A 12,607-nucleotide genomic window follows, 5' to 3' on the forward strand; every position below is an offset into this window, starting at 1 on the left:
GCACAAAGTTTTGCACAATTATGTCAGGATGTCCAATGTCAAAAAAAAAAATGGGGGGGGAGTGACGTGGTGGAAATCAATCAATATTTGTTTCCAAGTATTTTTTCCTTAATTCTCCTCCTCAGATATTAGAGCTAATATAGAATTTGAGGTAAGGATGTGTAAACTTCTTACTGCACTGTTTGCTTGCAGGCATTCACATTCTTACCCTTCCATTTCCTTTCCACAGGGTCAGCTTTAACTGTAAGGAAGTTACACACTCTAGAATTAAAGGAATCAGGTACTCATATATTCCCATCTCAGTCAGTAGGTAACAGGGTATCTCAAGCTTTTTTTCATTGCCTCTTTGCCACTAAGAACACATTCAAAAAATTAACTGCTTCTCACTCAGTCAGGTAGCATGAAAGTGAAGAAGTGTACTACTTCTACTGTATGAGGTTGCCCAGGGAAGTGGCAGAGTCACCATTCCTAGAGCTGGTCAAGAAACATGTGGACATGGCACTTCAGGATATGGTTTAATGGCCATGGTGGTGTTGACAGTTGGACTCCATGATCATAGAAGTCTCTTCCAATCAAAAAAATTCTATGATTATACAGCTATGACTAGAAAAGATCAGAATCTTTCCTGGACAAAAGGACACATTTATATTTGGAATAAACTTCAATGTATTCCAGTAAACTTCCATGTTACATGATTTGATCAATTCAGAAATAAACAGGAAAATTTCTACTTCATGCCTTGGAAGAACACTTGTGGATATGTTTTTTTGGGTTGGTTGGTTTCCCCCACCCCTTTTGTCCCTTGGGAGTGTGTGGTGTGTTTGTTTTCTTAACAAAACAAACTCTACCAACAAACAAAACTAACACAAACAACTAAGTATAAATGGATACAATCTTGTGAATCAGGAAACTTATTTCAGTATCAGTAAATTTCTCAAGGTTTATTTCTGAAATATGGTTTCCATGAAGGAAAAATGAAGCTGATCAGAAAATTAAGTAGTTTAAATTCCAAAGAAAAGTGACATGCCAATGTGTTCAACACTCCTGACTCACTTTAGCACGAGGAATGAAGAGTCAAGAAAGGATTTCACATTGGCATTGTTTCTGCATACCTCAGCTACTTCAACCATCAGTAGGGATCTTTCTCTTTCTATAGTTTACAAATTTAGGATTGCATCTTACATTACTCAAGCATTTATGCTGTTTTCAACCCTACAATATCCAAATGCTGCCAACAGTTCAAATAAAATTCATGTTTTGATTGGTAAAAAAAATATACAAAGCTTGCAAATAATTAGCATAATTTTCATTAATAAACAGAGAATCGACCAACCTGGATTTAAGTAACACAGGTAGCATCTGCAAATAAATCTGAAGTACTTCAGATGACAAAGACTGGCCATGGTAACTGCATGTGTGTTTATATGCTGTAGTTAGTCCAAGTTGTTGGGCATGGCAAGCTAGCTCAACTCCTTTCTGGAGAATGGGATTATAAATACAGTTATAGAGTTTCCATTGGACCACAGCATTTCCCTTTTGAATTAAGTGGCAAATATGGTTTGCAATCTGCATGCCATGTAGCTTGTCTTCTTCAAAAACAATGTCCTGATAAGCCTCCAATGCATCCCATCTCAACAACATATCTTCAGATCCACTGCTAGGCAGAATGCCCTGAACTTTGCAAGAGGAATTTGATGCAAGACCAATGTCACTCAAGTTGCCCTGCAAGGCATCTTCCAGCTGAGCAAGTTGATCACAGTCAATTGTACATATGTTGCATGATGCCTGCATAATTTTTGGAGAAACTTCTGCTCCACCGAGTTGATCCAAGATAAACTTGTTAAGGATACTCAAGATGTGCTGTTGGAAGTTTTTTAGTATTGGCAATTTAGAAGCATGAAGCAATGGGACAATCACAGACTTTGGATCCATGCAACAACATATTCCTACATTATGGACACCAGAGAGAATCTGAACACAGGTACTGCTCAAAGAAACTTGTTGTAACAAGTGCAAACACTGGTGTGCACAAATAGCAACGCAACAGCATCTGTCAGGATAATGAACTTCTCCATCAGCAGTTTCAAAAGGGTTTTTGGAAGCTTGGTTTTTAAAAGCAGATACAGAAAGTCCAGAGAGATCTCTGTGGTGATGCATGAAGTGAGAGTATTCGCATCGTCTGTGCCTCTTTCTTGTACACATTGATTGATGGAGCTGCTCTGATTTAACTTTTTTGACAGTGCTGATAATTTTCATGATGCTGTTGATGAGGGCTTTCAGGTGGTCTGAGGCTTCCCCAGCTACTCTCTCATTCTTTGTACACAGACATTCCATTTGAAGCACTGTTACTTCAAACAGCTTAAATCCCTGATGCTGTATGAACTCATGAACCAAATCTACAGCTTGGCTAAAGTAGAATGGATTAGAAGCTGCACTTTGTAGGCAACAGATCAAAATCTGCAAAATCCCTTCCATAACCTCAGGCAGAAGCAAGGCTCTGTGATGATACCTACAAAATATGTAGTCATCTTGAACTGGCTGCTGTAGTGTTTTCTCATATCCTGTAGCAGAAGGATCTGGTTGCTTTTCCACATAAACTCTGATTTTTAATGCTGCTTTAAGTAAATCCGTTAAGTTTCTTCGTAAGTTCTCAGGCATCGTTTCTGTATTGCTAATGTCTAAAGACATCAAGTGCAGCACTGTTTGAAAAAGCATCCTTTGGATCAGAGCCACAGGTTCTTCTGTCCAGCCTGCAGAAACAACTTCATTTCCCATGTTGCCACTTGCAGTACGACAGTCTCCAAGTCCTATCAAGAACTCAGTTAACGTGGGCACCACACTAGCTGAAAGAGCAGAACTGTGATTCAAAGTAATATCAAACTTGCACACTTTCTCTAGGAGAGACAGTAAGACATGACATAAGTCAAAAGGAGAGTTATGTGTGTTGCTCTCAGCAGTTCCTACAGCAGGCTCATTCAAAATCTCTGGGTTTAGCTCATGTGCTGGAATAATTTTGATGGAGTTTTCCAGGTTAGTGGCATCAAGACTGGCATTTGGTACCACTTCTGTGGGTAGGGAATCACTTCTACCTACAGGGTAGCTGTCCCTAAGAGGATTTGTTAAAAAAGGCTGCAGTAGCTGTGAGCGTCTGTGTTTTGTTCCTACAGTAGTCTTATCATCAGAGTTGCCTTCTGAATCGGAGGTGGACAGCTGAGACCTTCTTGCATCTCGCACAGAATACCGATGGGTGGTTTTGCGAACACGCCCACCCTTTCGAGAACGAGGATTTAGCTTCACACAAGTCTGCGTTGATGAACGAGTGCTCCCATCTAAACCTAGTTTCTCCTGAGCAGATTTCATGGAACTTGAATTATTCTCTTTGGTCAGGCATATGTTTGCTGTAAAGGGTATACTGAAATCTGTTGGAGCAGAAAGATAACAAAGAAACATTACTACACACAAAGGATTTTCCCTAGTTTTAGCTTAACAAAAAGAATCGTATCTTAATAGGTCATGGGTTTGCATGCACCTGCACAGTGCATGCATATAGTGAAATTTTCACTATAAAAACAGTCAGAACAGTCAGCAGCAATTCACTTCCATGAATCTCACTATTTCAAACTAGATTATTTTCTAACTAGAATTAGACAAAGTGTGTGGCGGGTTTCCTTAAACCTTTCTATAAGCACAGCTACTCCATTCTCTTCAGATGTTATCACAGTAGATGAAAGGACCTTTTCACAAGCAAAGGGGAAAAACCTTAGAGTGAAAAAAATCTTTTGGCCTGTTACAGAGAGGATATAAAGGAACAATATGGCCACATGCCTGTTATATTAAATTTGGCTAAGTTAGACTTGCTAATACAGTAGAAGTAAAACATCCATCAGCAGGATACCCACTCTGAGGTTTCCTCTACTCCTTTGCCATGGAAGCAGTTTTAGGTAGTTAGTTCAACAATATTTACTTTGTGCATACCATTTGATATATTCAAAGTCTCAGTACAGGCATTGCCAAACAATCTTACCCCACAAGTGAAGGGAAAAAGTAATTTAAAGGGGAGGAAAAAAGGTCTTCCAGCTTGGATGCATTGTTAATTTTTTGCAACTCAGATACTACAGGAACTGGGTGCATTAACTCATTCCTTTCAACATATCTGAAGGAACTGCTAGCATACTAGTGGTAGTAAAACACATTTCTTAAAAACAGTACAGATTTTCAAGTACACAAGCCCCAGCTTCTACTTCAGAGTCAGTTATTCCAACCAAAAAGGAGAAATAAAAGTGGTGGATTTTAAAATAATTAGGTACAAGAGAGAGGCAGAAAGAAATAGTGTTTTGGATGCTGAATAATCCCACAAAAGCCAAGCAAAACTTCATTTGTTTCCATCTTTTTGTTTTATCCTCTAATAGGGAAAGGAATGCATCAGACAAATACAAGAGCCCAAAACAACAAAAGCCACCCCCACGAAACAATCACTTTGATTTCCTGCTTCAGTTTTTGCAGAGAGTTCACTGTTATCACCCCTTTCATTTTCTTTATTTGCTTTAAACTGTCTCTTTGGCAATTGAACCCTTCTGGTTTGATTTCTCTATCAGCACACCATTTCTGATACCAAACACCACATTTTCTGAGGAATGCAGCCTGCTTCTATTCATAATCATCCAGTAATTTCATTTTCCAGGGCGTGCCTCCTTGATAACACTGCATTGCTTTCATAATCTGCTGTCTACTGTTTGGCTTTAAGCTGACTCTCTACTTTCCATTTCTTCAATATTAGAAGAAGTTTGGCTAATGTTTTGTCAGTATGTATCATTTTTTTGTTTTGTTTTTAAAAGAATCAGTAAGTTTTGCACTTCATCACAAAACACTTCACATTAGCAAAAATATCATATAATCTTTTAAAAATCTCCTATCCCCCCCAAATCATCTGAAAAATCTCCCCACTAGGTTCAGCTACACTAATGCAAGTGCTGCCTTTCATGTAGGTCAAGAGCATCTAACTACTCTATATAGTTTTGATCATCTTTGTATGCTAACAGAACACGAGTATTTTTGAGTTTAAATTCTTTTCAGAATCTATATTCTCATTCCATGTTAAGAGAATATGTATTACAATAAACTACTACTCTTTCATAAGAAGTCCTAGACAAGTAACTTTTTAGGCCCTTAGCAGTGGAAGTGATAAGACATACCTATTGCTTTTTCTTCTTGGACAGGGATTTTCCACACCAATGGCAGAAGCGACAGGAGGAGGGTCAGAAGTTCTTCCCGGCATGTCAGCTCCTATGATAGAAATTAAATAGAAACAAAAGGTTTTCATACTTTCAAAAAAGATTAACCACCTTCATCTTACAAAGCTTTTCAACATTCAGTTCCCCATGGCATTGCTACTGGTTTATGTATCGACAAAATGGCCTAACTGCAAAGAGTGCTATTATCATTAGAGTGCTAATCAGAAAGTCTAAGATATTTATTACACTTCTGCAACTACTTCTACGTGAAGCTCTCCTAATCCCTCTTGCTGAATGAATTCCTCACCCACAGAACAGACTAGAAGTCAAAAGCAAATAACTTGTTGATTTAGACAAAGCTAACATAAAGGCCAAGACAAGTCTGAAACATCTGTTGTTACAAAATGGTAGCTTCAAAGAACTTGAAGGGAAATCATCTACTTTCTCCAAAACGGCATCATTGAGCAAATGAAAAAAGCTTACATTTATCATGTGATGAAGTTTTATGGGAGGAAAGAGAGAAAGACATTTCTAATTTAAAACCAATCAAAAACAACCAAACAAAACCCACAACAGAACAGCCACCAAAACCTCCTTAATCTTATTAGGATTATAAGACTTCAACACTTAGAATTTCAGTGCAGAGAGGAGCAGTAAAAGGCACAGAATTCAAACACAACTCTTCTACTGGGTGCTACACAGTTCTATTAGAATGATTTCAGTCCTATAGGCCAAAAAAAAAAATCAGACACAAATAGCATGTAGTTTTCAAGCACATATTTAACTCATACATTTTACCACAAATAAAGGCAAGAAAACCAGCACCAAACACAACATGAGCCAGACAAACGCACATAGTCAAAGCTCAGTACAAAAATTATAGCCAAGTAAGAAAAACTGTTACCTGGTCAATAATTGAGTTCAGTGTGGTAAGCAAAATAAACCCATGGCCTTGAACCAAGTATTGTCCCAGGGCTGCCATATGAGTTTCTTCCTCTTCATCTTCCCTGGCCTCTGCCCTCTGGACCACTGCATTGCACAGTCTATTGACATCCGTCAAGAATTCCCGTGCCAGTGAGTTACTGGCACTGCTCATGTCTGAGCTGAGTAGAGGAAAACACAGAAATTAAACCCATCAGAAAATACATTCCTTATGGGAAAAGGAAGGCAGAAGAGAAAAGCATTTTTCCCCTGTATCCCTCCCTCCTACAAAGGGCAGAGTGCCTGTAGGACCAAGAAACTGATACATTAATGATAAGTGGAAGGGAATGAGAAGGATAAGCTTGAGCATGGCAACCCATTTCACTGAAAGTTTAACAAGAATCAGTGATGGCAACTCTAGAAACAGGAACATTCAATCCACATAAAACCCACCTAATGAATATTTAGGATATTTTAACTCTTTGTATAAAAAGCTTTATTAACATCTTCAAATTTTAACTATTTTCATCACGCCCAAGCACAGAACATGCAAAAAGGCAGCCAAATAATTTTCTATATAATATTTAAATGTAACAGGTGGATTAATCCTGCTTGACCAAGAAACATCTACACAATTATTTGGTAAAATAAATCACACTTTGTGAGAAAGAACAAGTTCAACATTATTGCTACTGAAAGCTCCTTTTAGTGTTAGGGCTGTAAGCACTGACATATATAATGGAATCCTCTGCAGGAGTAACAAGAATATTCTTACCAGAATTATTTTGCCAGTTTAACACATTTATCTTCTATTTGGAAGAAAGCAAAAATTCTCTTCTGGAAATACCACCCTTGGTTTACCTGTCTAGAAACAAACAAACAAAAAAAATCATGGTTAGTAAGTAATTAATTTGGTTCAAAATTCATTTTAGGCTACTTAATTTAAGTTCATGAAGAGTCTTTGAGAGCTTTAGGGATTCCTTTTGAGTTTTAAAGCTCTAGCTTGCAGCCTAAAAGTGAACTCTAAACTGCAAAATTAATATTAATTTTTCACTTGAAAACTTCTGAGTTCCTACTTATTGCACTTCCCTTAACATCTTTAAGCTATATTCAATGTAAGGAAAGGAAAAATCCCTTAAACTAATTCTGAACAGCTCCTTAACCATGTTTTAAATCCCAATGTGTAGGTACATTTAACCGGTTGTACACTTCCTCTGCTGTTTCCTAGAGGGGAGACACTAATAGCTGCAGAGGTAATGTTTATCTCTGCAAACTTCCAGCATATTTTCTCTTTCATTTTGCAGTCTTGAACAGATGTTCATTATTTAGCCATCATATTTTAGTGTCCCTCCATCTGAAACTTCACACTCCAGCTTTCCTGAATTGCTTCCACTGTTACATCGACTTAACATATATTGCCCTATTCTAGCAAAAGGGCAAATTCTCAACATCTGTGATAAGAAAGTAGGTATTTTGTTTATGTTAATGCAAAGAGATACCAAACCCATCTTCTGAATGTAAGAATACACAGTTGGTAGGGAATTAAGATGCTCTCATCTTCAGTGCAGAAAACTTGTAAGGAGATATCATCCTGGATAATTAAGAAAGTGCTAGCTGCTGCTCAGTTGTACCTATTTCTTTTGCTGCAATTAAATTCTCAGACTGATAGCACAAATGTATCTTTGGAAACAAGTTCAGATAGGAAACAGCTTCAGATAACCTCATGATTCATCCCATCTTGAAGCAATACAAGAAGTGAGAAATAATTAAGCATTAAAAAAAAGCTGCATATGCACAGACAACCTTCTTCCTTTCCATATTTGTTTCTGGACAAGATTGAGCATTTAAAGCATGTTACTTCTCAAAACACTTCATTAACAACTTGCCCTGCCAATTGCCTGCAGAGGTGTGGAGGTTCAGGGTTTGTTTTAACAGCAACAACAAATCCATCTCCGTTCTAAGGTTTCAGCTTGCTTGTCATCTTCTCTTTCCACTGCAGATTGTGGTATGCTGATACTACACCCTACATAGCATAGCATTTCATCTTACTCCAAGAAAGTATGCCAACCAATCTGATAGAAGTAGTAACTACTCTATTGCAGCATTTCCCTTTTAAGTGACATAGAATCATAGAATCAACCAGGTTGGAAGAGATCTCCAAGATCATCCAGTCCAATCTAGCACCCAGCCCTATTCAGTCAACTAGACCATGGCACTAAGTGCCTCATCCAGTCTTTTCTTGAACACCCCCAGGGACAGTGACTCCACCACCTCCCTAGGCAGCCCATTCCAATGCCAATCACTCTCTCTGGGAAGAACTTCCTCCTAACATCCAGCCTAGACCTCCCCCAGCACAACTTGTGACAGTGTCCCCTTGTTCTGTTGCTGGTTGCGTGGCAGAAGAGACCAACCCCCACCTGGCTACAGACTCCCTTCAGGTAGTTGTAGACAGCAATGAGGTCACCTCTGAGCCTTCTCTTCTCCAGGCTGCACACCCCCAGCTCCCTCAGCCTCTCCTCACAGGGCTGTGTTCCAGGCCCCTCACCAGCTTCGTTGCCCTTCTCTGGACACATTCCAGCACCTCAACATCTCTCTTGAACTGAGGAGCCCTGAACTGGACACAGTGCTCAAGGTGTGGCCTGACCAGTGCTGAGCACAGGGGAATAATAACCTTCCTCATCCTACTGGCCACACTGTTACTGATCCAAGGCAGGATGCCATTGGCTCTCTTGGCCACCTGGGCACACTGCTGCCTCATCTTCAGCCCACTATCTACCAGAATTTAGTTTCATGTTGTCCTGTATTTTCCACATAAATACCTACATGACATATCGGACCCTTATTTAGAAAAAAAGTTACATTAGATTGGAATTTCCTGAAGAGTCTTTAGTGCAAAGTTCTAAGAACCATTCACTGCAGTGATGACTAATGCTGTAATGAAACACAGCAAAGTAACATCAACTGTGTGCCAAGAACATGGCACCAAGGATTAAAGTTCTTCCTGCTAAAATTCAGCAGGCTATCAGGTTCTAGCTTGAGTTACCAAGATAAGTACCCCCTTTACAAGTTAGCAGACTCACAATGTTTTCTTCCTTACGAGTCTGGATGAAATATCATTGAGGCAAAGTTAATGGCAAAGAATTCCACAGGCTAGCTGTATATTACAGAAGTATTTTAAGACAGGTTCTCAACATCCAATTTTAGTCAAGCAATGTGAAACACCTGTGTAAGTATTCTTGTTGAGCCTGCAATCAACCAAAAAGATGAGATGATTCATCCACAAGATATAAAGTACAGCACTAATGAAAGGTTCTCAGACAACCACCTCCACTCCAGTAATGCATTAACTCTACACAAGCTATACTCAAGTTTATGTTGACTTCTTGCCAAAATTCAGTAACTATAATGTAGTTCTTAGCCACATGAAATCTATTTGAAATCTGTGCATGCAGACAGAATAAACATTACTTAGATTAGGCATGGGGAAAGATGGGGACATTTAAAGAGAATCATTGCAACACTGACCGTGTTACAAACAAATACGCTTAGCATAATGGAAATTAGCTAATATATAATGAATATCACCAAGCTGTTACCAATACCATGAAAACGCTAGAGACAAGCTTTGTTAGCAGAGCTAAAGACAAGGATCTGTTTCAGATCTTATCTGAAGTGCCAGAGAACACGTGTAAGAAACACATGATACTAGAGAATACATATACTGACAAGATCCCACCACAGGACAGACTACGTGGAAAATCAGCTACAGAAGACCAGCAAACATTTCCAAAAGAAAACCAAAGCATTAAGATCTGCAAAACATTGAGCTGTGAAAAAGCTGAAGCAGGATAACTTCCAAGTGAGCCTCGTACCAAACATTTCTCACAAGTGCTAATATAGGTCCTTCCCTAAATTGAAACAGATGCAGGTAACTCCTAAATCTGTTCTCCTAAGCTTTAAGTTTGATACTTTTCCACCAAACAGACTACAAAGCAAGCTATGGTTACACAGTAATGACTAGTAACTAACTGTAAAGATCAAGAATAACTTTCACAGACTCTGCAGAGTAAAAGAAACTACAGAAGGTTAAGTCAGAAGTTCAAGACCTCTCCAATAACAAGCATGCACAGACTAGCCCTGCAGACTTTGTTAATGCTCTTACATTAGTCTGCAGTACAACAGATAGTTGGCTGATGCAACTGGGAACAACACTGTAGCTGTGACCACCCTACAACTATGCATCTACTTGAATGTTATTTTTAACAAGAAAGGTACCACTGAAATAATGATCTGAAGAACCACACAAAACTTTCTGTAATTTATAAAGTTACACATTTTGATTGCAGAGAGGCAGAGTAGCCCAAAAGTTAAGTAATATCTCCAGGCACTCTTGCAGAGGGGATACAAATGATAAAGGCTGTTCCTAAAACTGAAATCTTAGTAATTAGAGAATTAAAACTGGAAAGCCAAGTACTGATGATAAATTCTGGCACTGTGACTCAAGTACACACTAAGAGCAATTACATAAGAGAGGAAGGTCAATGATCAGAGTTAAAATAAGACACCATTAATAGACAGAAAACCAACTCTGCTTCTGGATCTTTCAAAGATGTTCAGTGAAGTCCATAGTTCCTATCAGCAATGAAATGCAGATAAGAGGACAGGCAGTATTCTGAAAATCATATTGAAAAATAAAATACATGTACCTAAACATTCCAGAGTTTCACACACTATTTCTGAAAAGAAGCTGTCAGACTGAGCTTTTATAAGCTGTAGTTCTTACTGCTTTAGGGACCAGACCCTGGACTTCTCCCAGGCTTTACAGAGGTTATTTGTCCCAGCAATGTTGCCTCATCTTGCACTGAACTGGGCTCAGCAGACCCAGTCAACAAACCAATAAGTCAGACAAAATGATTCACATAGCATCTTGCTTCAGCTAGGTTTTCTCTAGTGAGAATGCATGTAAGAAACAGCTAGGATTTTTATTCTATACTTGAAGTTTAAACATCCAAAATTAGCCAGGCAGTATAGACTCCAACAAAATAAGCTAAAATCAGTAACTATACTTAACTTCACCTGATAAAGCCTGAAACAATGAAATTTCCTGTTATACCTAGCAGTACAGGAATGTTTAAGAAAATCCTAAAATTGTTTAAGAAGTCTGCAAACTAGGGATGTCCATCACATGTGCACACAAACAAGATTTTGCACTGCTGAGAGGTAGTTGAGGCTTCTAAAATAATTCAATATTAATTAGGAGTGTACTTTCTAGCATTGAAAAGACACCACCACACACAGCATTTTACTCTATATATCCAGACACGAAGAAATCTCTGCTTTCCTTTGATCTCTTGTTAATTGAAACTCACAAATCAGAAAGGAAACTACACACTTCAGTGACTCAAACCTCCCTTATAAGTGAAAAATGTGAGTAATACCAACATAAACACACACTTCAGGTAGCCCACAAAGTCCTACACTCTGGGGCTTTTGTTTTGATTTCTCTACAGTAAGTTGTTAGAATGTTTGCTTCCAATTCTTTGAGTTGAGGGATTTTAAACTCTCTTGCCTTCCATTTGAAAGATAATAGGTTACATGCTTTTGCCATTTATCACACACATGAACACAAATCTTCAGTAAATGCCTCAACCATACTAAACAGGAAGTTTCCTTTAGTTTTAATGTTTTCAATGAAGTCTTGCATTTGGGACTATCTGACAGTAATTCCTTCTGATATTTCATCTTCCTAATTTTCTCTTGGGAAAGCAGGGAAGTTTTTCTCTACTGTCACAAGTCTGAAGAAGCAAGAACTCTCTCTCCTCACACCTAGTATTTCATGCTCTCATACTTTTTCATGGACCATAGTGATGCTTTCAACTGAAGCCAAGGAGCTCAACTTCCTGGATGCAGGAAAAGGATTATCTGAGATTGTCAGATGCTTGCTCAACTCCTCTAACACAGATACAGTTTAACAAGCATTCATCTTACACCATCTTTCGCAAGCTACCAATCATTGCTTTTGCCCTCCAATTCCCACTTTGTAATTACCCAGAAAGTGGAGAAAAGCTCTTGCACAAAGTGAAAGTAATTCTCACATTGCCTCAGCTCCATACAGTCCCAAGGAAACAAGTGTCACAGGGCAAGCTCCAGATGCCTGCAGTGAACTACACAAGTGCAGAAGACAGCTCTTTCAGTGCCTAACCACAGTGTGGCCACTGCAAAATCCTACTCACAGTAATAAGCAGCAGCAAGTTATTTATAGGGGAGAAGAGGACAAAAAAATAGCAGGCCAGAACAGTAGAATAGTGGAAATCTTGGTCTTCTCCAACACACAAATATGCAGTGGTGACAGGGAAAGAAACAAAAGCTAGTGGAATGTAAGGAAAGTGTCCAGAACAAAAATACAACAGAAGTTTCAGTACTTGAAGGTTCTAAGATACAGCACCATTCCACAG

The 12,607-nt window shown here is 38.7% G+C and overlaps 1 protein-coding gene across 3 annotated transcripts in view; it reads right to left on the reverse strand.

Moving 5' to 3' along the window:
- The window catches only part of LOC135183510 (guanine nucleotide-binding protein G(I)/G(S)/G(O) subunit gamma-4-like), a 91,548-nt gene that overhangs the window by 75,239 nt on the left and 3,702 nt on the right, over nt 1–12,607 (reverse strand). For all 3 annotated transcript variants that reach the window (XM_064158575.1, XM_064158574.1, XM_064158576.1), the window contains exons 2-5: nt 6,928–7,017; nt 6,136–6,334; nt 5,193–5,283; nt 1,334–3,419 (exon numbers count right to left, since the gene is read on the reverse strand). In XM_064158575.1, coding sequence (XP_064014645.1) covers nt 1,334–3,419; nt 5,193–5,283; nt 6,136–6,327 — 2,369 coding nt within the window. In that variant the 5' untranslated portion in view covers nt 6,328–6,334; nt 6,928–7,017. The remainder of the gene's footprint in view (nt 1–1,333; nt 3,420–5,192; nt 5,284–6,135; nt 6,335–6,927; nt 7,018–12,607) is intronic.

This window comes from Pogoniulus pusillus, chromosome 18 (genome assembly GCF_015220805.1).
Source record: "Pogoniulus pusillus isolate bPogPus1 chromosome 18, bPogPus1.pri, whole genome shotgun sequence".
Taxonomy (NCBI): Eukaryota; Metazoa; Chordata; class Aves; order Piciformes; family Lybiidae; genus Pogoniulus; species Pogoniulus pusillus.